Source organism: Schistocerca cancellata, chromosome 5 (genome assembly GCF_023864275.1).
Source record: "Schistocerca cancellata isolate TAMUIC-IGC-003103 chromosome 5, iqSchCanc2.1, whole genome shotgun sequence".
NCBI classification, from domain to species: Eukaryota; Metazoa; Arthropoda; class Insecta; order Orthoptera; family Acrididae; genus Schistocerca; species Schistocerca cancellata.
Window position 1 is genome coordinate 30,492,039 of NC_064630.1, and position 27,780 is coordinate 30,519,818.

General features: G+C 38.3%; 1 protein-coding gene across 3 annotated transcripts in view; it reads left to right on the forward strand.

Moving 5' to 3' along the window:
* LOC126187397 (protein O-mannosyl-transferase 2) overlaps window positions 1-27,780 on the forward strand; it is a 191,214-nt gene that overhangs the window by 48,955 nt on the left and 114,479 nt on the right. For all 3 annotated transcript variants that reach the window (XM_049928456.1, XM_049928455.1, XM_049928454.1), the window contains one exon: window positions 21,906-21,990. In XM_049928456.1, the coding sequence (XP_049784413.1) occupies window positions 21,906-21,990 (85 nt within the window). The remainder of the gene's footprint in view (window positions 1-21,905; window positions 21,991-27,780) is intronic.

Consider the following 27,780-nt stretch of genomic DNA (forward strand, 5'->3'; position numbering starts at 1 on the left):
AGAGGTCACCCGGCCTGCTAATATGACAGCACTTGCATGAAAAACCTGCTGACTGTGTCCCCTGTTGGGGCTAGTTACTTTATAGGCTGCAGTGCAAGGGTGTGCTGACTGCTTATGTATTGCTAATTGTATTGGACCTTATCTTCCGTGTGTGTGTACTGTTTTAGCAATAAATTACAGTGCTCTTGGGTTAGAACACTTCTTGGTGATGAGTATGGTATTTGACTCCACGTTGCACTTCAGTCATTGGTATTTTGAGTTTAATTTCCATGGAGGCATGGCTTAAATCTCTTCTTGAGCAACAGTAGGTGCTGACAGTAGCTATTTCCATTTTAACACCAGCAACATATCAGCCACTGTTCCCTGCGTACAATGATGGAGCTGAAGACTGGGATGCTTATCAAAAATGCCTGTGGCAATATTTCCAGGCATATGGGATAACAAACATAAAATTGTGCAAGCCCTTTTTCAGCCTTGAATTTCACCTTGTGTGTATCAGTTACGTCAGCTCGCCCTCTTTCAAGAACCTTCAAGTCTTTCTATCAGTCAGATGTGTGAGCTACTTTCTAACTGTCACTGTAAACATACTCACTTTGTTGCTACTTGTGTGGAATTTTACCACTGCCAAAAGTGGCCAAAACAGTTGTACAGGGCATGGGCAGTAGAATTACATGGACTTGCCTGTTATCACAACTTTTTCAAATGTTCATAATGAATCCTATGCAAATCAGATGGTCTGTGAAACATTCACATGTTTTGCTCCTGATAGAGAAGTTCAAGATTGAGCTCTAAAGTGTCAAAATCTTGTCCTTATGGAAGTACTGAACATAGCTCAGTCATTTGAAGTTTCAGAGACTGCAGGTAGTCAGATAGAAGCCTGGTTTGCAGTTCCAGAAATCAGTTCCTCTCACGCCTCCCAGCCTTCAGTCAGTTCACATGGAATGTAGACACTATTGCAGCAGTCATCTCAGTGTCATATAGGTCACCATCGTTTGTAACAACAACAGTCCATATCACAAAAGAGACAGCCTCGTGCTCTGCTGCCTTGATGCCTATACTGCTTCATTCAATACAAATTGACCGTGTGTCCCAAGTGCTGTGCAATGTGTAATAGGTGCCATAAGAAAGGACACATTGCTTCTGTTTGTAACTCCTTTCCAAACCAGAGTGAGGATGAAACTAATATGGATACGAACAGTGTGTCAGCAGTGACAGTGTCTCAAAGCAAGTTATATGTTGAAGTGCGTGTGTTTAACAAACTATGAGGATGCAGGTGGATATGGGTGCAGCAGCAACATTGGTGAATTCTTCGAGTTATGTGGATTTGGGTTCTCCCCCTCTGACTCCAGTGTCTCGGAGGCTGGTGAGTTATAACAAACAACAGATTCCCATTCTTAGACAGTTTTCTGCATATGTGACTTACAAGGCTGTGGTTCATTCATTAACATTCCTAGTTGGAGACAATGCTTACACTGAAAATCCGTTTGGCATCGACACTTTTAAACTGTTTGGATTCTTCATTGATGATGAAGTGCATTTGGTTTCTTATCAAGTTCTGTATCAGTGGTTAGATGCTCTCTATCTCAAATTCTCCTCTCTCTTTTCTCCATCACTGGGTTGCGCAACAAAATTTCAGATTCATTTTACAATGAAACAGTCCTCTCGTCCCCGTTTTTTCTGGCCCGCCCAGTACCGGTAACTTTGTTGGATCAAGTATCTATATCTACATCTACATCTATACTCTGCAAACATGCATGGCAGAGGGTACTTTCCACTGTACCAGTTATTAGGATTTCTTCCCATTCCATACACTTATGGAGTGCAGGAAGAATGAATGATTGAAAGCCTCTGTGTGTGCACTACTTATTATAGTCTTATCCCCACGATCCCTATGTGAGTGATATGTAGGGAATTGTAGTATATTCTTAGAATCATCATTTAAATCTGGTTCTTGAAACTTTGTTAATAGAGTATTTGGGATAGTTTACTTTTGTTGTCTAGAGTTTTCCAGTTCAGTTTCTTCAGTATCCCTGTGACACTCTCCCATGGATCAATCAAACCTGTGACCAATCATGCTGCCCTTCCCTGTAAACATTCAATATCCCCTGTTAGTTCTATTTGGTATGGCCCACACACTTGAGCAATATTCCATAACCTGTCACCCAAGTGAATTGTATGTAATCTCCTTTGTAGACTGATTGCACTCTCTCAGTATTTTACCAATAAACTAAAGTTTGCCAGCTCCTTTACCCAAGATTGAGCCTATGTGATCATTGCATTTCATATCCCTATAAAGTATTACACCAAGGTATTTTGTTATGTGAAGTGCAGTTTTATGTTTCTGAACATTTAAAGCAATTTTATGTTTCTGAACATTTAAAGCAAGCTGCCAATCTTTTCACCACTTTGAAATCTTATCAAGGTCTGACTGGATATTTATGCAGCTTCTTTTAGATAGTAGTTCATTGTAGATAACTGCACCATCTGCAAAAAGTCTGAGGTTATTATTAATATTGTCCGTAAGCTCATTGATATACAACATGAACAGCAAAGGTCCCAACACACTTTCCTGGGGCACACCTGGAGTTATTTCAACATCTGACGATGGCTCTCCATCCAGAATAACATGTTGCATCCTCCCTACCAAAAAGTCCTCACTCCAGTTACAAATTTCACTAAATAGCCCATATGATTGTACTTTTGACAATAAGCGTAGATGTGGTACTGAGTCAAATGCTTTCTGGAAATCAATAAATACTGCATCTACCTGACTGCCTCAATCCAAATTTTTCATTATGTCATGTGAGAAAGGTGCGAGTTTGGTTTCACATGATTGATGCCTTCAGAATCGAAGCTGCTTAGCATTGAGGAGGTCATTCTGTTCAAGATACCTCATTATGCTTGAGCTCAGAACATGTTCTAAGATTCTACAACAAATCGATGTCAAGGATATTGGATGCTAGTTTATGGATCACTTCTACTATCCTTCTTGTAGATGCATGTGACTTGAGCTTTTTTTCAAGAACTGGACATGGCTTTTTGTTCGAGGAGTCTATTATAAACTATAGTTAGAAGAGAGGCTAACTCAGCCTCAAATTCAGTATAGAATCTGACAGAGATTCCATTGGACCCTGAAGCTGTATACAATGTTAACAATTTCAGCTGTTTCTCAACACCACTGACACTAATACTTATTTCATTCATCTTTTCAGTAGTACGAGAATTTAAGAGTGGCAATTCTCTTTGGTTTTCCTTTGTAAAAGAACATTTGAAGATGTAGTTGAGCATTTCAGCTTTTGCTCTGCTGCCCTCAATTTCAGTTCCTGTCTCATTTGCTATAGACTGGACACTTACTCAGTGCCACTAACAGCCTTCACATATGACCAGAATTTCTTTAGGTTTTGTGAAATATAATTTGACAGCTTCTGTGCTTTGTTTTACACGTATTATGCAGTAATCTCTGTTTCTTAGAAGTTTCTTTGCAGTGACAGTATACCATGGAGATTCCCTCTGTAATGTAAGGTGGCGAAAATGTTTTTGTGTGGTGAAGTTCGGAATGTGCATCGTTGATTGACACAAGAAAAACATATTAGGGATATTCTCCACCATATAAATAATACATATCTTGTGTAATCCGGGGTGCTGCTTCTTAATGCTGCCATAGGTTCATCTCAATGTTACTGCATCGTCCCACGGGAATCATGCAATGGTTAAAAAAATTCCAGTATTTCTTGTTCACAAAGAGTTTTATTTTGCATGCTATACGTTTGGCGGCAAAACTACATGCGTAAAATTGACTTAACACTGTCTCATGACTGACATAACACAGACATCAGACTGACTATGGCAGCATACAAATTGCCTCTATTTATATGATTTTAAACAATTACAGTCTTTGTTACATATTATATCTTTAGATTTATACAATAACATTTTTTACACACATCTTCCCAAATTACATAGAAATTTACATGAAATAAAAGTGAATTATTTCATACAAAGACAATAAGGATCTGTTTCTATTAAGACTATAAATTACATGTTTTACTACTCCAACAATATTTTTAATTAATTTGCATATATCATTTTACTTACTTAAAGAATATCACCCTATTATTTACCAGTGAACAGAGTGGTTACTTTTATTGAATTTAAGGCAATACAATAAAAATAAAATAAAAATTTTTACACACATCTTCCCAAATTACATAGAAATTTACATGAAATAAAAGTGAATTATTTCATACAAAGACAATAAAGAATCTGTTTCTATTAAGACTCTAAATTACATGTTTTATCACTCCAACAATATATTTAATTAATTTGCATATATCATTTTACTTACTTAAAGAATATCACCCTATTATTTACCAGTGAACAGAGTGGTTAGTTTTATTGAATCTAAGGCCTAGATTCAATTAATTAAATGTTGTACGAGTAAAATTTTACATTTCTATATAGTTGTAATTACAGTTCTGTTAACTATTACCAATTAGAATATGAGCATATTTGGTTCTGGCTGAAAGATCATCATGTCATATTTCTATTAGGGATACAAACAATTTTTTAACTTGAAAACATAAAATTAGCTGTCTTTTGATATTTAGAAATATTAGAACTTTAATCGTTAATTACTCCATAATTACAATAGCAAAATTATGCCTACCATGTGCCTAAAGTTTGTATAATGTACAAACTGTGATGGTACATCAGCTTTTAATCCAACATGTTCCCTTCATTGTGCATACTGGTGAGGCCCAACGTAAACAATGTCAAAACAATAGCTTAAATTAGCGCAAATTTCTAATTTGCTGCAAAAAAATCTTCAGTGTATTCGAATCCAGATAACCAGAAAAGACAAAATCAAAGCAGCAGTTTAAAATTGTGTGAATTACTTATATGACACATATGCCCTCTTCGGGAGGGTAGGGATGAGACTGGAAGAGGATACAGGATCCCAAAAAGGGTTGTAGTATTTCACTTCCCATTATGAACTGTGGTACTGGATACATATCTATTCAGTGCATGATCAAGTATTCTTTTAAAACTTGAGCCCTGGTTTCTCTACATGCTTCTGCCCTGTGCTGAAAGTTTCAAGTTCCCCACTGAGATATGACACTACTGATTTTTTATCTAGTTTACTAAACATATATGTCTTTCTGCTTGCCTTAGTTGTTCTTTGGTAATCGATGTTGCCACAACTGCATCATGGTCAGTAATACAAGTTTCAATGTGACAGCCTCAAAGAGGTCAGGTCTATTTGTTGTCATTAGAGCCAATATATTTCCATCATGGTTGGGGTTCATAACTATCTGTTCCAGTTAGTTTTCTGAGAAGGCATTTAAGAATGTTTTACTGGATGTCTTATCATGTCCACCGCTAACAAAACTGTAATTTTCCCAATTAATTTTTGGACGATTAAACTCTCCTCAAATGATACAGTATGGTTGGTTGGTTGGTGGTTGATTTAGGGAATGGGACCAAACAGTGACGTCATTGGTCCCATCAAATTAGGGAAGGACGGGGAAGGAAGTCAGCCATGCCCTCCAAAGGAACTATCCCGGCATTTGCCTGAAGCAATTTACGGAATCATGGAAAACCTAAATTAGGATGGACATACATGGGTTTGAACTGTCATCCTCCTGAATGCAAGTCCAGTATGTTAACCACTGCGCAACCCCACTCAGTGATTACAGTATGATTGGGGAACGTACATACAAGTAAACTGAGGTTTTCTCTAAAGCTTACGGTTACATCAGGAAATGCGTCTGGTGGGTGATGAAAGGATTCAATTATCATTTTATGCCAATCCCTAATACTGAGTCTTGCATAAACAGCCTCGCATGCTGCTTCGGTTTCTATCTCAGTGGATTCGAGTTTTGTTGCCGACTGTGACATAGACACTACCCCCATTTCCCATATGCCTATCCTTTTAATATTCTCCCCAAAAATCTCACTGCTGCAATTTAATGTTTCAACCAGTTTTCTGTACCTGGTATTGTGAGAGCTTCACTGCTTTTCATGAGCACTTCAAACTCTGGCACTTTGTTGCAAATGATTCAGCATTTTACCATTAGGATTTTAATACTCTCAGCTGTGGGAGGCATTTCTTTTGATCTTAGACTGATACTTCCAGGTTTCCTACAGCTGTCATTATCTGGATTGGATGGAGTGTCACCTAACCTAACAAACTCTTGTGTGCACCCCACACACAGTCAGCTACTTAAGTAGCAGCTTCTGATGTGTAGTGCATACCTGACCCATTTAGGGGGACTCTGCAGTTCTCAACCCAATGGTGTAAGTTCAGGACATTTCAGCCTAGCTTGTCACAGAACCTTCAAAGTCTCCAGTTCAGTACTTCCACTCGACTCAGAACCAAAGGGCCATGGTCCGTTCCGGGGCAATGCTGCTAATTCTGAGCTTTGTTGAAACCCCATGTGGAAAGCTGATCTTATCAACCCTTTCTTTATCACTTGAATGACCCAAGCATGACTTTAGAGCCCAGATGACAGGCATCACTTGTTCCAACATGTGCCACACCCTGATTACAACCTGCTCCTTGATGCATGCTGGAATAGCCTCTTCAACATGTTGAGTGAGGCCTGCAGGCATACACACAGGGTGCACCTGGTGTCCTTTCCTGTCCTTTACTGCCATTTCTGTAAAGGGTACCATCATTTGCCACATGTTTGAACAGCCGACTATTAATAGACCCCTACCCTTTCGTGTTTGCCTCCTCTTGACACCAGACAAAACAGGTTCCCCTCCAGACAGGCAAAGTGAGTCCCACTGGTTCAGTTTCAGTTTCAGTGAAAGAGAGCACCTCAAACTTGTTGGTTAGGATGATTGGTGCAACTCTCTGAGTCCTCCCTGGTCCCCGTCCACCCTGTACAGGATGTCCAGATCTACCATTGACACACCACTCACAGTCAGGTGGATGAGTAATGACAGATCCTACACTTTCTGAAGAGGAGACAGGATACACAGAAGAGGATAGTACTTGAGTTACTTCTGGTACCAGTATCATTGGTACATGACTCTCTGGAGCTCTTCGAACATACAGATTCACAGCAGCTGCCAATTGTTTGACAGTAGCCAGGGCGGTGTCCAGCAGCTTACAGACTTCAGTTAACTCATCCTGGCTTCGAGAGCAGCATTCACAGTGGGGCTGCATTTTGGCTGGTGCAATGTATTACAAGGCCATGAATAAATAACTTTAAATTAAGCCAGCTGATTATTTTTTATTCTGTTGAGCTAAGAAGTTGCTAATTCCGTATGAGAATTGAAGCAAATACACAAAACAATATTTCTATTAAGGCAACACAAAAACCTTCCCCATGAACCATGGACCTTGCCGTTGGTGGGGAGTCTTGCGTTCCTCAGAGATACAGATGGCCGTACCGTAGGTGCAACCAAAACGGAGGGGTATTTGTTGAGAGGCCAGACAAACGTGTGGTTCCTGAAGAGGGGCAGCAGCCTTTTCAGTAGTTGCAGGGGCAACAGTCTGGATGATTGACTCACCTGGCCTTGCAACATTAACCAAATCGGCCTTGCTGTGCTGGTACTGCGAACGGCTGAAAGCAAGGGGAAACTACGGTCGTAATTTTTCCCGAGGGCATGCAGCTTTACTGTATGGATAAATGATGATGGCGTCCTCTTGGGTAAAATATTCCGGAGGTAAAATAGTCCCCCATTTGGATCTCTGGGCGGGGACTACTCAAGAGGACGTCGTTATCAGGAAAAAGAAAACTGGCGTTCTACGGATCGGAGCATGGAATGTCAGATCCCTTAACCGGGCAGGTAGATTAGAAAATTTAAAAAGGGAAATGGATAGGTTAAAGTTAGATATAGTGGGAATTAGTGAAGTTCAGTGGCAGGAGGAACAAGACTTTTGGTCAGGTAAATACAGGGTTATAAATACAAAATCAAATAGGGGTAATGCAGGAGTAGGTTTAATAATGAATAGGAAAATAGGAATGCGGGTAAGCTACTACAAACAGCATAGTGAATGCATTATTGTGGCCAAGATAGACACGAAGCCCATGCCTACTACAGTAGTACAAGTTTATATGCCAACTAGCTCTGCAGATGATGAAGAAATTGAAGAAATGTATGATGAGATAAAAGAAATTATTCAGGTAGTGAAGGGAGACGAAAATTTAATAGTCATGGGTGACTGGAATTCGGTAGTAGGAAAAGGGAGAGAAGGAAACATAGTAGGTGAATATGGATTGGGGCTAAGAAATGAAAGAGGAAGCCGCCTGGTAGAGTTTTGCACAGAGCATAACTTAATCATAGCAAACACTTGGGTCAAGAATCATGAAAGGAGGTTGTATACATGGAAGAATCCTGGAGATACTAGAAGGTACCAGATAGATTATATAATGGTAAGACAGAGATTTAGGAACCAGGTTTTAAATTGTAAGACATTTCCAGGGACAGATGTGGACTCTGACCACAACTATTGGTTATGAACTGTAGATTAAAACTGAAGAAACTGCAAAAAGGTGGGAATTTAAGGAGATGGGACCTGGATAAACTGAAAGAACCAGAGGTTGTACAGAGTTTCAGGGAGAGCATAAGGGAACAATTGACAGGAATGGGGGAAAGAAATACAGTAGAAGAAGAATGGGTAGCTCTGAGGGATAAAGTGGTGAAGGCAGCAGAGGATCAAGTAGGTAAAAAGACGAGGGCTAGTGGAACTCCTTGGGTAACAGAAGAAATATTGAACTTAATTGACGAAAGGAGGAAATATAAAAATGCCGTAAATGAAGCAGGCAAAAAGGAATACAGACGTCTCAAAAATGAGATCGACAGGAAGTGCAAAATGGCTAAGCAGGGATGGCTAGAGGACAAATGTAAGGATGTAGAGGCTTATCTCACTAGGGGTCAGATAGATACTGCCTACAGGAAAATTAAAGAGACCTTTGGAGAAAAGAGAGCCACTTGTAAGAATATCAAGAGCTCAGATGGAAACCCAGTTCTAAGCAAAGAAGGGAAAGCAGAAAGGTGGAAGGAGTATATTGAGGGTCTATACAAGGGCGATGTACTTGAGGACAGTACTATGGAAATGGAAGAGGATGTAGATGAAGATAAAATGGAAGATACGATACTGCGTGAAGAGTTTGACAGAGCACTGAAAGACCTGAGTCGAAACAAGGCCCCGGGAGTAGACAACATTCCATTAGAACTACTGACGGCCTTGGGAGAGCCAGTCCTGACAAAACTCTACCATCTGGTGAGCAAGATGTATGAGACAGGCAAAATTCCCTCAGACTTCAAGAAGAATATAATAATTCCAATCCCAAAGAAAGCAGGTGTTGACAGATGTGAAAATTACCGAACTATCAGTTTAATAAGTCACAGCTGCAAAATACTAACGCGAATTCTTTACAGACGAATGGGAAAACTGGTAGAAGCCGACCTTGGGGAAGATCAGTTTGGATTCCGTAGAAATATTGGAACACGTGAGGCAATACTGACCTTACGACTTATCTTAGAAGAAATATTAAGGAAAGGCAAACCTACGTTTCTAGCATTTGTAGACTTAGAGAAAGCTTTTGACAATGTTGACTGGAATACACTCTTTCAAATTCTAAAGGTGGCAGGGGTAAAAAACAGGGAGCGAAAGGCTATTTACAATTTTTACAGGAAACAGATGGCAGTTATAAGAGTCGAGGGGCATGAAAGGGAAGCAGTGGTTGGGAAGGGAGTGAGACAGGGTTGTAGCCTCTCCCCGATGTTATTCAATCTGTATATTGAGCAAACAGTAAAGGAAACAAAAGAAAAATTTGGAGTACGTATTAAAATCCATGGACAAGAAATAAAAACTTTGAGGTTCGCCAATGACATTGTAATTCTATCAGAGACAGCAAAGGACTTGGAAGAGCAGTTGAACGGAATGGACAGTGTCTTGAAAGGAGGATATAAGATGAACATCAACAAAAGCAAAATGAGGATAATGGAATGTAGTCGAATTGAGTCGGGTGATGCTGAGGGAATTGGATTAGGAAATGAGACACTTAAAGTAGTAAAGGAGTTTTGCTATTTGGGGAGCAAAATAACTGATGATGGTCGAAGTAGAGAAGATATAAAATGTAGACTGGCAATGGCAAGGAAAGCGTTTCTGAAGAAGAGAAATTTGTTAACATCGAGTATAGATTTAAGTGTCAGGAAGTCGTTTCTGAAAGTATTTGTGTGGAGTGTAGCCATGTATGGAAGTGAAACATGGAAGATAAATAGTTTGGACAAGAAGAGCATAGAAGCTTTCCAAATGTGGCGCTACAGAAGAATGCTGAAGATTAGATGGGTAGATCATATAACTAATGATGAAGTATTGAATAGAATTGGGGAGAAGAGGAGTATGTGGCACAACTTGACCAAAAGAAGGGACCGGTTAGTAGGACATATTCTGAGGCATCAAGGGATCACAAATTTAGCATTGGAGTGCAGCATGGAGGGTAAAAATCATAGAGGGAGACCAAGAAATGAATACACTAAGCAGATTCAGAAGGATGTGGGTTGCAGTAAGTACTGGGAGATGAAGAAGCTTGCACAGGATAGGGTAGCATGGAGAGCTGCATCAAACCAGTCTCAGGGCTGAAGACCACAACAACAACAAATAACGTGTGGCAAAAATTACTAGTTTCCTAAAACATTTTCAGGTTAGTTAACAGATGTTAGCAAACTGAAAAACATAGTTATTTTACAATAAATGCAGATAGTATAGAGGGCTACTCTTCTTTAAGAGAAAACTAGATGTAACATGATATGTTAGAATATCTGCTACAGTAAGTAAATCACAAATGCCGATTTACAACAAATTGCTCATATATTATGCAAAGGAAAATGGTAGCTTCTGAAAAGTCTCATGAACACACATTTCTTTGCATTGATTTACAATGGAACTTGGGGGTGATGTATTCTTTTGCAGAACAGTGAATCAGAAACACTAATTTATGACGAAATAAGCTACATATCCAAAATACTTCTACCGGTAACTTACGAAAACATAGTTTTGTAAGCTTTCAAAAATAACGTATTTCTTGTGTAATTGTACAATGAAATTAGAGAATAGTTGTTTTGAGTGAGGATAGGTCTACTGTTCTCAACAATTTTAAAAGAGCACAATTAAGTTTAAGCCTGTAACTGCTGATAACAGTACAAGTTTATCAGGACACTCATAAACGTTCAAAATTTCTGAATATATCATGATAAAAATGGGTATTGATACAATCAATGAAAGATTATCCAGAAGCAGTGTGAACAGTAAAATATCCAAATATAGAACTTCAAATCGACACACAAATTTTGTATACACGGTCTCAAACAAAAGAAAACTCTAAGTCAGCTTTTATATTTAAATAAATCTGCATAAAGCACGGATTTTTTCACTTAGCTGTTTCTGTGTGCACACTTGTACACTGGTGTGCTGGAGAAGAACACTGCAGCGTGGGTTTATCCCAAAAATCGCCAAAATTGTGCAGAACCAACAGCACGTTTTCTGCTAGTTGCAGCTAACAGTGCTAAGAATCAAGTAGAAGAAGAATTAGATGTTATCAACCCCCGTGATGTTATTTGGCCTATTTCTTGCAGTTAATGGTCAATGCCACTCATGACAGTCAAGAAACCTACCTGTAAATTATGTGTGTGTGGTGATTTTTAAAAAATCTATTAATGCATACTCAATCATTGGTACCTATCCTTTGCAGTGCCCTGACGACACTGTTAGAAAAAATTATTGGAGGGTGAGGGCTTATTTTTTGAAGATTGACGTGGCATTTGTACATTTACAGCTGCTGCTTGATATGGATCTAAGCACCTTCTAGTTATAAATACCCTATGTGGGCTTTATCTATTACAGCATTTTTCTTTTGGTGTGGCAGGCATGCCAGCTATTTTTTCAATTCTTTTTAGAGCAACTTATTGCATCAGTTTGAAATATACCGGGATGTAGCAAGTAATTAGCATATACTCATCTTCATTTCTCGCCAACCCAGATGCTGCAGTATCTGTAAAAGAATTTGCTAGTTATCTGCTCCATCAAAATTTGCTGCAGCTTGCTGAGTCCTTGATAATGTAGCTGTTGATTTTACAATACTAAGAGAAATTTCAAGATATTCAAATTAACACTATGTTTTCTTTCAGAATTACATATTTATTGCATAAAACTGTAACAAAACTGGCTCACAAGAACTGTCAGAAAACTGACACCCCCATGTCTGATTCGCCACTCCTTACACATAGAGGGTGCCAGAAACATGTAGACACTCTTTGGTAGTTAATTTCTTTGGAACAAAATGACATATCATTGCAATTTTGTGCAGTAGCATAGTCCACCATTGTAGCATAGTCCACCGTTTTCTCAACAGATCTTGGCATGCATTTTCCAGCAGAGGACACTGTAGCAATAAATGAAATAAGACTGTCATTTGAGCAACACAAGGCTGTATTGGTACTAGAAGTACGAAAAAATGGTAGAGGTGCTACATACAGCAGTGGCATAATGTGTACAGAACTCAGCCGCCAACACATACAACAATTTATTATATTCGGGATAAATTTGAATTTGATGGTACTGTTCAGGATGTTCATAAGGAAAGGTCTGTCTGACCAAAAGCATCAACATGTCCAGCATCCATTGCTACTGTGTTGCAACATTTTACTAGGTCACCTCAAAAACCTGTGAAACAGGGTGCACGTGAAAGCAGCATAAGCCGATCAAGCGTATGATTAATTCTGAAGGCTGCAAAGTGGAAAGCGTACATTCCAAGATCACTGCACACTATGAACAAAGACGACCCAGATCGAAGGATGGAGTACTGTGAATGGTTTGAAGGCATGCTTTGCAAGGATGAATGGTTTGGTTGGATTATCTGGGAGAAGGGACTAAACAGCAAGATTGTTGGTACCATAAGATTAGGAAAGGATGGGGTAGAAAGCCAGCTGTGCCCTTTCAAAGGAACCAGCCCAGTATTTACATGAAATGATTTAAGGAAATCACAGAAAACCTAAATCAGGATGGCCAGACATAGATTTGTTGAATAGACCGTCAGAGACAGAGCACCTCATGTTCCTGTTACTAATAAGGCGAGTACACCATTTGTTTGTTGTACATTTTTACAAGCTTCCAACAGGAGCGACTTATTTACAGATACCTGTGTAGTTACTAGATTATTTTTTTAATTTCTTGCATGTTCAAGTGCTTACTAGGCAAAACCTTTTATTTTAATAAAAGTGTAGCATACAGTACAGCCGTTGCTATCGACCTTTATATCAACCCTCGTATCGTATAGGCTTTTGCTTGATTTGGTTAATGTAGCTCAGTGTCGAGTAGACTGTCAGTGAGAGAGCACTTTGAATTCCTGCTGCTAATTAGCTGAGTACACCGTTCGTTTGTTACATATTTTTAGAAGCTTCAAACAGGAGTGACTGCAGTAATGGATAGGAACTTTGATTGCTGGGCACAGATGTGAGCTGATTTGGTGACCCTTCGCTCACAGCTCCAGTATGTATTGGCTTCCATCACACAGCTTTAGGCTGCTGCCAAGGGGCGTCACTGTGGGGGTCAGACGCGGGGATGCGAGGGACGTCGAGCACACCCCACGTGTCCCCCAATCGGTCCACTGCTGTACTGAGGTTGACCCCTCACCTGTGGTTGAGTGAAAAATCATTCTTAAGTCTGGCAGGCAGCGAAAAACTTTCTGAGGGGCCGATTGTAGGGCCTCCCTGGTTCGTTTGACGAACAGGTTTAGGGCGTTATCTGTGGCTGATGATGTCTCTAATCCGGATGCAGTCATCCACCCTGTTCCAGAGGAAGTTTCTTGGCCTGCAAGGTCTGGGCATTCACAGAGGGTGGGTTTGCTGGTTGTTGGGTGCTCCAATGTTAGGCGATTAATGGGGCCCCTTAGGAACGTGGCTGCCAAGGAGGGGAAGGAAGCCAGTGTGTATTCTGTGTGCATACCGGTGACAGTCCTTCTGGATCTGGAAAGGGTGCTTCCGGATGCCATGAAGAGTACAGGGAGCAGCCAACTGCAGGTGGTGACCCACGTCGGTACCAATGATGTGTGTCGCTTTGGATCGGAGGAGATTCTCTCTGGTTTCGGGCGGCTAGCAGAAATGATAAAGACTCCCAGTCTTGCTTGAGAGATCAAGGTGGAGCTCACCATCTGCAGCATCAACGATAGAGTCTGAATCAGAGGCTCAGGCGGTTCTATGACTGTGTAGGCTGCAGATTCCTTGACTTGCGCAATCGGGTGGTGGGTTTCTAGGTTCCGCTTAATGGGTCAGGAGTCCACTACACACAGGAAGCGGCTACATGCGTAGCAGGGGATGTGTGGAAGGCACTTGGCAGTTTTTTAGGTCAGATGTGTCTCAGGGAACCTCAGAAAGGGTGTCCGTCTAAAAGGGGGAGGTAAAACACGGTAAGGTAGTTGTACAAATGATCGGTATTGTAGTTGTAAATTGTTGTAGCTGTGTTGGGAAAGAACCAGAGCTCCAAGCCCTAATAGAAAGCATTGAAGCTCAAATAGTTATAGGTACAGAAAGCTGGCTAAAGCCAGAAATAAGTTCAGCTGAAATTTTTTCAAACGATCTAACAGTGTTCAGAAAGAATAGATTAAATACAGTTGGTGATGGAGTATTTATTGGTATCAGAAGTAATTTGCCTTGTAGTGAAATTGAAATAGATATAGTTCCTGCAAGATAGTATGGGCAGAGGCTGTACTTGACAATCAAACTAAACTATTAATTGGATCGTTTTAGTTGCCGAACAGTTCAAAGAAAACTTGAGTCTCATTTCAAATAGGTACCCCACTCATACAATTATAGTTGGTGGTGACTTCAATCTACCCTCAGTATGCTGGAAAAATTTATGTTTAAAGCCGGCAGCAGGCATAAAACGTCTTCCGAAATTGTACAGAATGCTTTCTCAGAAAATTATTTTGAACAATTATTTCATGAGTCTAGTCAAAGCATAAATGGTTGCAAAAGCATACTTGACCTCTTAGCAACAAATAAGCCTGGACAAATAGTGAGTATTGTGGCAAATGCTGGGATTAGCAACCATAAGGAAGTTGCATCAAAAAGAAACACAAAGTATATCTATTTAAAAAAGCTGATAAAATGCTCTTAACGCCTTTTTAAGAGACTGTCATCACTCCTTCCGATCTGATCATGTAAGCTTAGAAAAGGTGTGGAATGATTTCAAAGAGATAGTATCAACAGCAATTGAGAGATATATACCACATAAATTAATAAGTGATGATACTGATCCCCCATGGTACACAAAACGGGTCAGAACACTGTTGCAGAAGCACCGAAAAAAAGCATGCCAAATTTAAAAGAATGCAAAATCCCCAAGATTGGCAAAGTTTTGCAGAAGGTCAAAATATAGCGCGTACTTCAATGCAAGATGCTTGTAATAATATCCATAATGAAATTCTGTCTCGGAATTTGGCAGAAAACCCAAAGAGATTCTGGTTGTACATAAAGCACACCAGTGCCAAGACACAATCAATAACTTCACTGTGCGATAACAACGGTGAAGTCGATGATGACAGTGCCACTAAAGCAGAGTTATTAAACATGGTTTCCTGAATCTCTTTCACCAAGGAAGACCAAGTAAATATTCCTGAATTCCAATCAAGAACAACTGCCATGATGAGAAACATAGAAGTAGATGTCCTCTGTGTAACAAAGCAGCTTAAATCACTTAATACAGCCAAGGCCTCCAGTCCAGATTGTATACCAATCAGCTTCCTCTCAGAGTATGCTGATAAAATATCTCCATATTTAGCAATTATATACAACCGCTCCCTCACAGAAATATCTGTACCTAAAGACTGGAAAATTTCTCAAGTCACACCAACACCCAAAAAGAGAAGTAGGAGTAATCTGCTAAATTACAGGCCCATATCACTATCGTCGATTTGTAGTAGGGTTTTGGAACATACACTGTATTTGAACATTATGAAGTACCTTGAAGAAAACAATTTATTGACACATAGCCAGCACAGATTCAGAAAATATCGTTCTTGCGAAACACAACTAGCTCTTTATACATATGAAGTACTGAGTGCTATCGATAGGGGATGTCAAATTGATTCCATATTCTTAGATTTCAAGAAGGCTTTCAACACCGTTCCTCACAAGTGCCTTCTAACCAAACTGCGCACCTATGGAATATCGCCTCAGTTGTGCAACTGGTTTCGTGATTTTGTGTCAGATAGGTCACAGTTCATAGTAATAGACAGAAAGTCATTGAGTAAAACAGAAGTAATATCTGGCATTCCCCAAGAAAGTGTTATAGGCTCTCTATTGTTCCTGACCATATTAATGACATAGGAGACAATTTGAGTAGGTGTCTTAGATTGTTTGCAGATGATGCTGTCATTTACCATCTTGTAAAGTCACCAGATGACCAAAATGAATTGCAAATGATTTAGATAAGATATCTGTATGGTGCAAAAAGTGGCAATTCACCCTGAATAAAGAAAAGAGTAAATTTATTCACATGAGTACTAAAAGAAACCCGCTAAATTTCAATTACATGTTGTTGTTGCTATTGTTGTGGTCTTCAGTCCTGAGACTGGTTTGATGCAGCTCTCCATTCTACTCTATCCTGTGCAAGCTTCTTCATCTCCCAGTACCTACTGCAGCCTACATCCTTCTGAATCTGCTTACTGTATTCATCTCTTGGTCTCCCTCTACAATTTTTACCCTCCACACTGCCCTCCAGTACTAAATTGGTGATCCCTTGATGCCTCAGAACATGTCCTACCAACCGATCCCTTCTTCTAGTCAAGTTGTGCCACAAACTCCTCTTCTCCCCAATTCTATTCAAGACCTCATCATTAGTTATGTGATCTACCCATCTAATCTTCAGCATTCTTCTGTAGCACCACATTTCAAAAGCTTCTATTCTCTTCTTGTCTAAACTATTTATCGTCCATGTTTCACTTCCATGCATGGCTACATTCCATACAAATACTTTCAGAAACGACTTCCTGACACTTAAATCAATACTCGATGTTAACAAATTTCTCTTCTTCAGAAACGCTTTCCTTGCCATTGCAAGGGTACATTTGCTGTACCCATTTAAATTACATTAATCCTTTTAAACTGGTACATCAGTCTCATTTTCTAGACAGAATATGGTGCTGTAACTTCTGTATTCTAACTTATACCTAAAGTTGTTGAAAGTAATTTTACAAGACACTGATGTTAAATTTAAACACAGAAAACTTCTACCAGTCTTTTTTTTTCCTTTAATGGTTATTCATTCCATAAACCAGTCTTTGAACCTGAAGATGAGCCTGAATAGATCTGAAAGGTTTTTGTATTTGTATTGAATAAACAGTCACAGGTTCTTAAACATCTGTAATGGATAAGCCCAGTCTACTACTGTACAATTTTTTATACAAAAATACCCATACTATTATGAAGTTAACTTTGTATCTTTAAATTCACCCAGATAATTGATTTTTGGAGAAACTATTTATCTGGTGATGTTCAAATTCTAGATTCATCACTTTTATATGTTTATACACAATTTTATTATCAATTTACATGTGTTTTGATGTTGTGGTCTTCAGTCCAGAGACTGGTTTGATGCCGCTCTCCATGCTACTCTATCCTGTGCAAGCCTCTTCGTCTCCGAATAACTACTGCAACCTACATCCTTCTCAATCTGCTTAGTGTGTATATATCTCTTGGTCTCCCGCTTCCCTCCAATAATAAATTGGTGATCCCTCGACGCCTCAGAATGTGTCCTACCGACTGATCCCTCCTCCTAGTCATGTTGTGCCACAAATTTCTCTTCTCCCCAATTCTATTCAGTATCTCCTCATTACTTACATGATTACCCATCTAATCTTCAGCATTCTTCTATAGCACCACATTTCAAAAGCTTCTATACTCTTCTTGTGTACACTGTTTGTCATTCGTGTTTCACTTTCATACATGGCTACACTCCATACAAATACTTCCATAAAGGACTTCCTGATACTTAAATCTATACTGGATGTTAACAAATTTTTCTTCTTCAGAAACGCTTTCCTTGCCATTGCCAGTCTACATTTTATATGCTCTCTACTTTGACCATCATCAGTTACTTTGCTCCCCAAATAGCAAAACTCCTTTACTGCTTTAAGTGTCTCATTTCCTAATCTAATTCCCTCAGCATCACCCAACTTAATTCGTCTACATTCCATTATCCTTGTTTTGCTTTTGTTGATGTTCATCTTATACCCTCCTTTCAAGACACTGTCCATTCCATTCAACTGCTCTTCCAAGTTCTTTGCTGTCTCTGACAGAATTACAATGTCATCGGCGTATCTCAAAGTTTTTATTTCTTCTCCATGGATTTTATACGTACTCCGAACTTTTCTTTTGTATCCTTTACTGCTTGCTCAATATACAGATTGAATAGCATCGGGGAGAGGCTACAACCCTGTCTCACTCCCTTCCCAACCACTGCTTCCCTTTCATGTCCCTCGACTCTTATAACTGCCATCTGATTTCTGTACAAATTGTAAATAGCCTTTTGCTCCCTATATTTTACCCCTGCCACCTTCAGAATTTGAAAGAGAGTATTCCAGTCAACATTGTCAAAAGCTTTCTCTAAGTCTACAAATACTAGAAACGTAGGTTTGCCTTTCCTTAATCTTTCTTCTAAGATAAGTCGTAGGGTCAGTATTGCCTCATGTGTTCCAACATTTCTACGGAATTCAAACTGATCTTCCCCGAGATCGGCTTCTACCAGTTTTAATTACATGATAAGTCACACAAATCTGAAGGCTGTAAATTCAACTAAATACTTAGGAATTACAATTACAAATAACCTTAATTTGCACAGTGACGTAGATAATGTTGTGGGCAGAGCAAACCAAAGACTGCAATTCATTGGCAGAACACTCAGAAGGTGCAACAGGTCTACTAAAGATATTGCTTACACTACGCTTGTCCGCTCTATTCTGGAGTATTGCTGTGAGGTGTGGGATCGACATCAGATGGGACTGATGGATGATATCGAAAAAGTACAAAGATGGCAGCTCATTTTGTATTATCATGAAATACGGGAGATAGTGACACACACATGATACCTGAATTGGAGTGGCAATCATTAAAACAAAGGCGTTTTTCATTGTGACGGGTATCTTCTCATGAAATTTCAATCACCAGTTTTCTCCTATGATTGTGAAAACTTTCTGTTGGAACCCACCTACATAGGGAGAAATGATTATCACAATAAAATAATAGAAATCATGGCTCACACAGAAAAATTTAAGTGCTCGTTTTTCCCACGTGCTTTTCAAGAGTGGATCAGTAGAGACAGCTTGAAGGTGGTTCATTGAACCCTCTGCCAGGCACTTTATTGTGAATAGCAGAGTAATCACGTAGGTGTAGATGTAGATGTAGAACCATGGTCCTCCCAAATGCAAGTCCAGTGTGTTAACCACTGCGCCATCTTACTCAGTCATGAATGGCTACAGGGATGGTTATCTGGTCTGATGGGCACAATTCAAACTGAACAGTACTTTCAACTGCCTTACCTGCTTGTACTGTGCCCCTGAAAATCCTCACTTTAACATGGACAAACATGTTAATCTACTAGATGTTAATCTGTGGTGTGGTCTGTCATCACATGGTTTGATTGGCCCATTCTTCTCTGAAGGTACCGTAACTGCAGAGGTGTTTTTACATGTGTTGGGAACATCAGTGTTACCTGCCATCTCAGAGGGGTTTGAAAATGAAAGATTTTTCCTTCAACAAGATGGTGCTCCGCCTCACTACCACAGAGATCTTAGGGCCTACTTGAATGAAAATCTACCTGGACAATGGATGGGTCAAAGAGGAGCTGTTGAGTACCCACCATGGTCTCCAGACCTTCCACCTCTTGACTTTTTATGGGGGTGAGGGTGGGGGTTGGGGTTGTGGGGGGGGGGGGGGCATTGAAAAGTTTATCAATGAATCACCTTGAAGAAAATGGCTTATTGATACATAACCAATATGGATTCCAAAAATATTGTTCTTGTGCAACACAGCTAGCTCTTTATTCCCATGAAGTAATGAGTGCAGTTGACAAGGGATCTCAGATTGATTCAATATTCTTAGATTTCCAGAAGGCTTTTGATACCATTCCTCACAAATGACTATTAATCAAACTGCTTGCATATGGAGTATCATCTTACTTGTGTGACTGGATTCTTGATTTCCTCTCAGGGAGGTCACAGTTCATAGTGATAGATGGTAAATCATCAAGTCGAACAGAAGTGATATCTGGTGTTCCACAAGGCAGTGTCATAGGCCCTCTGCTGTTCCTGATTTACAAAATGATCTAGGTGATAATCTGAGCAGCCCCATTAGATTTTTTGCAGATGACGCTGTAGTTTACCATCTAGTAAAATCATCAGACAATCAATTCCAATTACAAAACGATCTAGAGAGAATTTCTGTATGGTGCAAAAAGTGGTAATTGGCACTAAACCAAGAAAAGTGCAAGGTCATCCACATGGTTACTAAAAGAAATCTTATAAATTTGGGTATACATTAAATCGCACAAAACTAAGGGCTGTCAGTTCAACTAAATACCTAGGAATTACAATTACGAGCAACTTAAATTGGAAAGACCACATAGATAATATTGTGGGGAAGGCGAAACAAAGACTGCACTTTGTTGGCAGAACACTTAGAAGATGCGACAAACACACTAAAGAGACAGCTTACATTACACTTGTCCGTCTTCTGCTGGAATATTGCTGTGCGGTATGGGATTCTTTCTAGGTAGGACTGATCATAGTTTGGTCAACAGTTCAGCAGCATCAACATAGCTTGATTTCATTTCTCCGGTTGCCATGCCATTACAGACAACCCAATGGAGAAGAACTACTTCATCCATCGTACAAAACCCCAGAGTTAACATTTTGGCAAGTCAGGCACTTTTCAGTCTTGGTAAAAATAATACTTTAGCGACAATGATCAGTTAAATTACAGAGAAACAAGAAAACACATTCACGAAAATTAGGCCTACTTGCAACTGTATGTAAACAAAGCTGCAATGTGCAAAGTTTCTAGACACAACAAATTAAAATTTATGCTGCATTTCGCAAATAAGAATTAAAACAATGAAGGAATGTGCTGTACTTAACTTACTGGAAAGAAAAAAGAACAATTAAATGAGATTCTTTAAGTTTACTGTGCCAAAATGTAAACAAAAATATGGCTGTAACCCTACTTTATGATCTTTTCGCATTTTCTGGACTAATACGCCAAGAAAAGTGAAACCTGTAATGGTGAGCTCAAAGAACACACCAATACACATATTTAATTAATTATCAGTATTAAACTGAGTTTTATTTCAGACTAAATCACGTATTTGTATGAGAGCACAAAAATCGCATGTCTTGCCTGGTGCAGGGCTACCAACCACAATGCTGTTAATGTCGAGCATCCCTTTTCAAATTTCAGTTAGTGATGGAAACATCACTTCATCATATATAATTGTGTATGTGAGTGTGTTTTTGGGTATGTGTATTTGCACTCTAACTCATTGCACTGTCCCAAAAGCTACTGCCTAACAATAGCTCAATGCTTCTGCTATTGAGTGAGTTGTCTTCTCTACCCCTAAATTGTTTGCATCATCATTTATCTATAAAGTAGTGGTTTCACCACTAATTCATACTTGAAAATGAATGTTTGATATCCAAAAATGGTCATTTAAAAATTTTTAATTTTGCAAAAGAGTCTAAGTGTTACCTATATATTGTTCACTTGTCATGTCACCATGGCAGGTGTTACCAATATTGTTTCATAGTTACTGTGTCAAATAGTAAACTTTGATATATGTGTTTATTATTGGAAATACATATGCTTCTAAATGTTCATTTTTTGTTATTGTATTTCAGCTGGGATGAAACACACTTTGGAAAAATGGGAAGCTGGTACATTAATAGGACATTTTTCTTTGATGTGCATCCCCCACTTGGAAAGGTATGTCAAAATGATTATTTTCTTTAAATTAAAAGACATGCCAATTTTAAAATTTGGGCTGGCTGCATTGAACCAGTCAGAAGACTGGTGACTCGAAAAGAAAAATTGTCATGGTTAAAGAGATGGTTTATGCTGCAAAAAACAGGGATGGCTAATTGACTGTAAAATTGTAATGCTCTGCACTAGATATCATCACCAGTCAATTTTTTCTGCACTAGTGGAAATGTCATTCTGGCAAAACTGACTTCTATGAAATGACATCACTTCCTCTTGAGAGATGTATATACTGTATTTTGTATTTACAATTCAGAACACTTCAGTTACATATCATTTACAAGCATGCCACAACCTGCAGAAAGACTGTGCTTGTATCCCCATCTTGCAGATATCCTGTACCCATCCAAACTCAACCAGATGCACAAAATAAATGACGATTCCATGCATAGTATGTGGGTCACAACTAAGTAACTAACCTGAAAACACTTACACTATTAGAATGTAACAATATATCCAATCCATCCTGGATTTTCCATTGTTTGATTTACACTATTAGAGAAAGACATAGGGTAACACATATCACTTTCCCCATGTGATATGTTACGCCACCATATCTTGGGCTACAGAAATTATACAGCTGTTGAAAATATGGGCATAATAAACCATTTTTTTCCTGAAACCATTTATGCTGCTATACTATATTTTTCAATTATTTTTTTTTTTTTATTTTTTGTGTGCCATGTTTGGCCAGTGTCAAGTATTTTACTATTTTCAATTCATAGAAGAACAATATGAATGAATTTTGGTGAATGGACCTTAAAAGAAACTTCAAAAATAGCCTAATCAAACAGTACCACATAATATATGTTAAAAACCAATTAAGTACAACTGACTAACCATTACTCACAAAAGTGTGCAATCAGGTATGTCATATCCTCATATAGTATACGATCTGTTAAAACTCCATTTCATTTAATAATTTTGTCATTGGCTACAGAAGAATCATTATTTGTTCAGCTAACATTTAAAAAAAAATAGTAATACAAGTGGACTTTTAGGCATGTAGTGAATGAAATGGAAAAATATAAAGTGAAGGACTACTCTTCAGGGTTGTTAGGTTGGCTGGAGGCAGTCTCATCACCCATAGGGGTAGGGCAGTAGGTGGGAAAGGGATGACATGTAAAAATAATTTAAATAATTCAGTATTAATGTTGAATCCATAGTTTTTAGGACTACTAGTCCTATATCCCAGACAGAATTTTTTTTTCTTTTTGAATGCCCACCAGAACTCTTGGAGGTCAACCCCACACAGGCATTGATATTATGGCAGATGCCATGGCTGCAAAGGGTGCTGTGAGAGTGAAAGGGTGAATTGCTGGTGAGACCAGCCCCAGGAAGTGGGTCACATAGAAGAACACTGTAATACATGGCTGTCTTATAAAGGTGGACATTGTTGCACTGTTTACACTTTATGTCAGCTACTGAATCATGTCACTGCATAGTGTACCTGGGTTGGCATACATTGTTGGACTTTGAGTTTAGTTGCCTTAACAGTGTTTATGCAAGTTTCGTTAACATTTCCCATCTTTAGGTTATTGATTTACACTGAACTTGGGACAATATATTTCATATCAAGCAATAAAGGAGTTAAATAACAACACAAAAGTTAGAGCAATTGGTTTCAGCTGAACTTGGGACAATATATTTCATATCAAGCAATAAAGGAGTTAAATAACAACACAAAAGTTAGAGCAATTGGTGGCAGTATCAGTGGCATGTCAGTCCACATTTGCTTGAACAGTGCTCTGTTGATTCATGTGTGCAAGTGATTTTGGGTGTAGTGATGGAAAAGGAGTATTCCACGTTGCAGCAAATTATTGATCACTTTTATTAAACTGAAGAGAAGAACATTAATTTATATTTATTAGATGGAAAGAGATACATAAATGAGGATATATTTACTGCATTAGAAAAATCAAAACACCTGTACTATCTATACAAAGTAGATGGTTAATTTGTAAAATGTTATAGTGACACTCTGTTTTCACAGCAAAGGCTCTCATACACTATCAGTGGCTAGTGACAAAACATTTGCTAAGTCTGTGAGCAAGAATATGAGTATGCCTTAATGCATTTGGAAGTGTTCAAGCCATTCCAAGTCTCCAAAATGTTGGAACAGAATAATCTTCCATGAGTGAGCACTTTGTACTCCTGTTACTATAACACATGTAATTAAGAAAAAGTAATTTTGAATCAGTTAAGTAGAGTGGGTAAGAATATTTCCAAAGTACTGAACCTCACTTCATAGTGGAGATGAAATCAGAAAGTTAATTTACTGACACCAGCCGATGCTTGGATGTTTTACTGGACTAGAAAAAGTGAATCAGGCATAATGAGTAAATAAATAATAAATTATCACCAGTTGGTAATTTATGGTATCTTTCCAAGGCATACGGTTGAGAACATCATACTACTCTGGTAGCAAAACTTAAGTATTATGGAATTGATGGCTTTACACACAACTTGTTTTAAACATAGATAATAAACAGAAAGCAAAAAGTCATACTTAGTAATCCAATGTTGAGAGGAAAGAACATTTGAGTGACTAGGGAGAAATAATGGAAGAAATCCCAGAAGGTTCAATTTTGGGTCCATTCCTATTCCTTATGTATGTGTATGATCATCCTTAATTCATCAAGCAGAATTAGTATTTTTTGCAAGTGATACTAGTGTTGTAATGTATCCCACTAGAGAGAGAGAGGAACAGAAGAGATTGTAAATGATGTTTATCCAAAGAATTGTTAAGTACTTCCTTGAAAATAGACTTTCCCTTAATTTTGAGAGAACACACTGTATTCAGTTCTGTACAATAAATAGAGTCATGCCAACAGTTGCTGTAGCATGGCTTATGGAATAATTTTCTGGGGTTACTAATCATGAGGAACAAAGTACTAAGTGTACAGAAGTAAGCAGTAAGAATAATAACACTTTCAGTTATCATGTAGGCACCTCTTCAATGAGTTACGGTAGGCATTTAAACTGCACCAACACAATACATATATATTTACTAATGAAATTCATGATAAATAATCCATCACAATTTGAGAAGAAGAGTGATGTCCATACCTACAACACTACAGGGAAAAAAAGACTTTTATTACCCATTATTAAAACTGTCAGTGGCTCAGAAACAAGCTCAACTTGCAGCAACAAAAATTTTTGGTCTTTTGCCAATACCATAAAATGTCTGGCAGGTAGTGCAGGAAAGCAGGTTCTGAACCTAGCCTAAAATCACTTTTCCTAGACAACTTCTTCCATTCCACAGACGAATTTTGAGTGAAAAACTGGTAGCATAGGGAAAAAAGAAAAAAAATTCTTGTGTAGTTGCTTGATTAAGACTCAAAAAATAATATAGTGATGGAAAAGGAGTATTCCACATTGCAGCAAATTATTGATCACTTTTATTAAACTGAAGAGAAGAACATTAATTTATATTTATTAGATGGAAAGAGATACATAAATGAGGATATATTTACTGCATTAGAAAAATCAAAACACCTGTACTATCTATACAAAGTAGATGGTTAATTTGTAAAATGTTATAGTGACACTCTGTTTTCACAGCAAAGGCTCTCATACACTATCAGTGGCTAGTGACAAAACATTTGCTAAGTCTGTGAGCAAGAATATGAGTATGCCTTAATGCATTTGGAAGTGTTCAAGCCATTCCAAGTCTCCAAAATGTTGGAACAGAATAATCTTCCATGAGTGAGCACTTTGTACTCCTGTTACTATAACACATGTAATTAAGAAAAAGTAATTTTGAATCAGTTAAGTAGAGTGGGTAAGAATATTTCCAAAGTACTGAACCTCACTTCATAGTGGAGATGAAATCAGAAAGTTAATTTACTGACACCAGCCGATGCTTGGATGTTTTACTGGACTAGAAAAAGTGAATCAGGCATAATGAGTAAATAAATAATAAATTATCACCAGTTGGTAATTTATGGTATCTTTCCAAGGCATACGGTTGAGAACATCATACTACTCTGGTAGCAAAACTTAAGTATTATGGAATTGATGGCTTTACACACAACTTGTTTTAAACATAGATAATAAACAGAAAGCAAAAAGTCATACTTAGTAATCCAATGTTGAGAGGAAAGAACATTTGAGTGACTAGGGAGAAATAATGGAAGAAATCCCAGAAGGTTCAATTTTGGGTCCATTCCTATTCCTTATGTATGTGTATGATCATCCTTAATTCATCAAGCAGAATTAGTATTTTTTGCAAGTGATACTAGTGTTGTAATGTATCCCACTAGAGAGAGAGAGGAACAGAAGAGATTGTAAATGATGTTTATCCAAAGAATTGTTAAGTACTTCCTTGAAAATAGACTTTCCCTTAATTTTGAGAGAACACACTGTATTCAGTTCTGTACAATAAATAGAGTCATGCCAACAGTTGCTGTAGCATGGCTTATGGAATAATTTTCTGGGGTTACTAATCATGAGGAACAAAGTACTAAGTGTACAGAAGTAAGCAGTAAGAATAATAACACTTTCAGTTATCATGTAGGCACCTCTTCAATGAGTTACGGTAGGCATTTAAACTGCACCAACACAATACATATATATTTACTAATGAAATTCATGATAAATAATCCATCACAATTTGAGAAGAAGAGTGATGTCCATACCTACAACACTACAGGGAAAAAAAGACTTTTATTACCCATTATTAAAACTGTCAGTGGCTCAGAAACAAGCTCAACTTGCAGCAACAAAAATTTTTGGTCTTTTGCCAATACCATAAAATGTCTGGCAGGTAGTGCAGGAAAGCAGGTTCTGAACCTAGCCTAAAATCACTTTTCCTAGACAACTTCTTCCATTCCACAGACGAATTTTGAGTGAAAAACTGGTAGCATAGGGAAAAAAGAAAAAAAATTCTTGTGTAGTTGCTTGATTAAGACTCAAAAAATAATATGTTTATTAATGTCAATACTAATTGTGTATACATATCCTGTAAACTGACTCATTCCACATGGGTTTGATAAAAAAAATCATTCAGATTATATATGGAACCTGTAATTAACTAACTGCCACTGGAAAACAATTTTAAAAATTCGGTTTTCATCTTCTAGAAGTTCTGTGTAGATGTAATGTGTAGGAAATTTCTTTATGGTGATAAAATACTGTATGTGAAGAAGATGCTGACCTAGTTGAAGGGACTGTCTTAACATGAAAGTGAGAGGATGAGACAATTTGATAACATGGGGTTGTTTGCTATTAACAAGATGGAACTCTTAAGTGTTAAAGATTAGTGAGTTCTAGCAAGCAAATTTTTAAACCACTGAGCTGGAAATCCTTAGTACCAAAGAAAGAAAAAATTGGACAATGGCTGGTTTGTGGGTGATACCATGAGTCTCTGAAGTCAATCTACTGTCCATTCACCTGGCTGTGTGTCCCACCAACCTTCCATTTAATATTCATCATAGACATATTTTTGATCTGTTAGTTTACCTATTTCTCATGCTATCTCAGTACTCATAATGTGCTACAGGACTGAAACTCAACCTTCACCTGGCATCAGGTAGTATATGCCTTCTTAATATAGGAAAATTACACACTTAAGCATAGAAGTGGTGTTGTGGGGCAGCATGTTTTACTGTTTTTTCTGCAGTGGAAGTTCATCCACATGACAAGGTCCTGTAAATTACTGATGTGGTCAACCTGAAAATAGCCTTAACAAAGTTACATGCAATTTGCAGTCATCTTGTCCACATTTCAGTT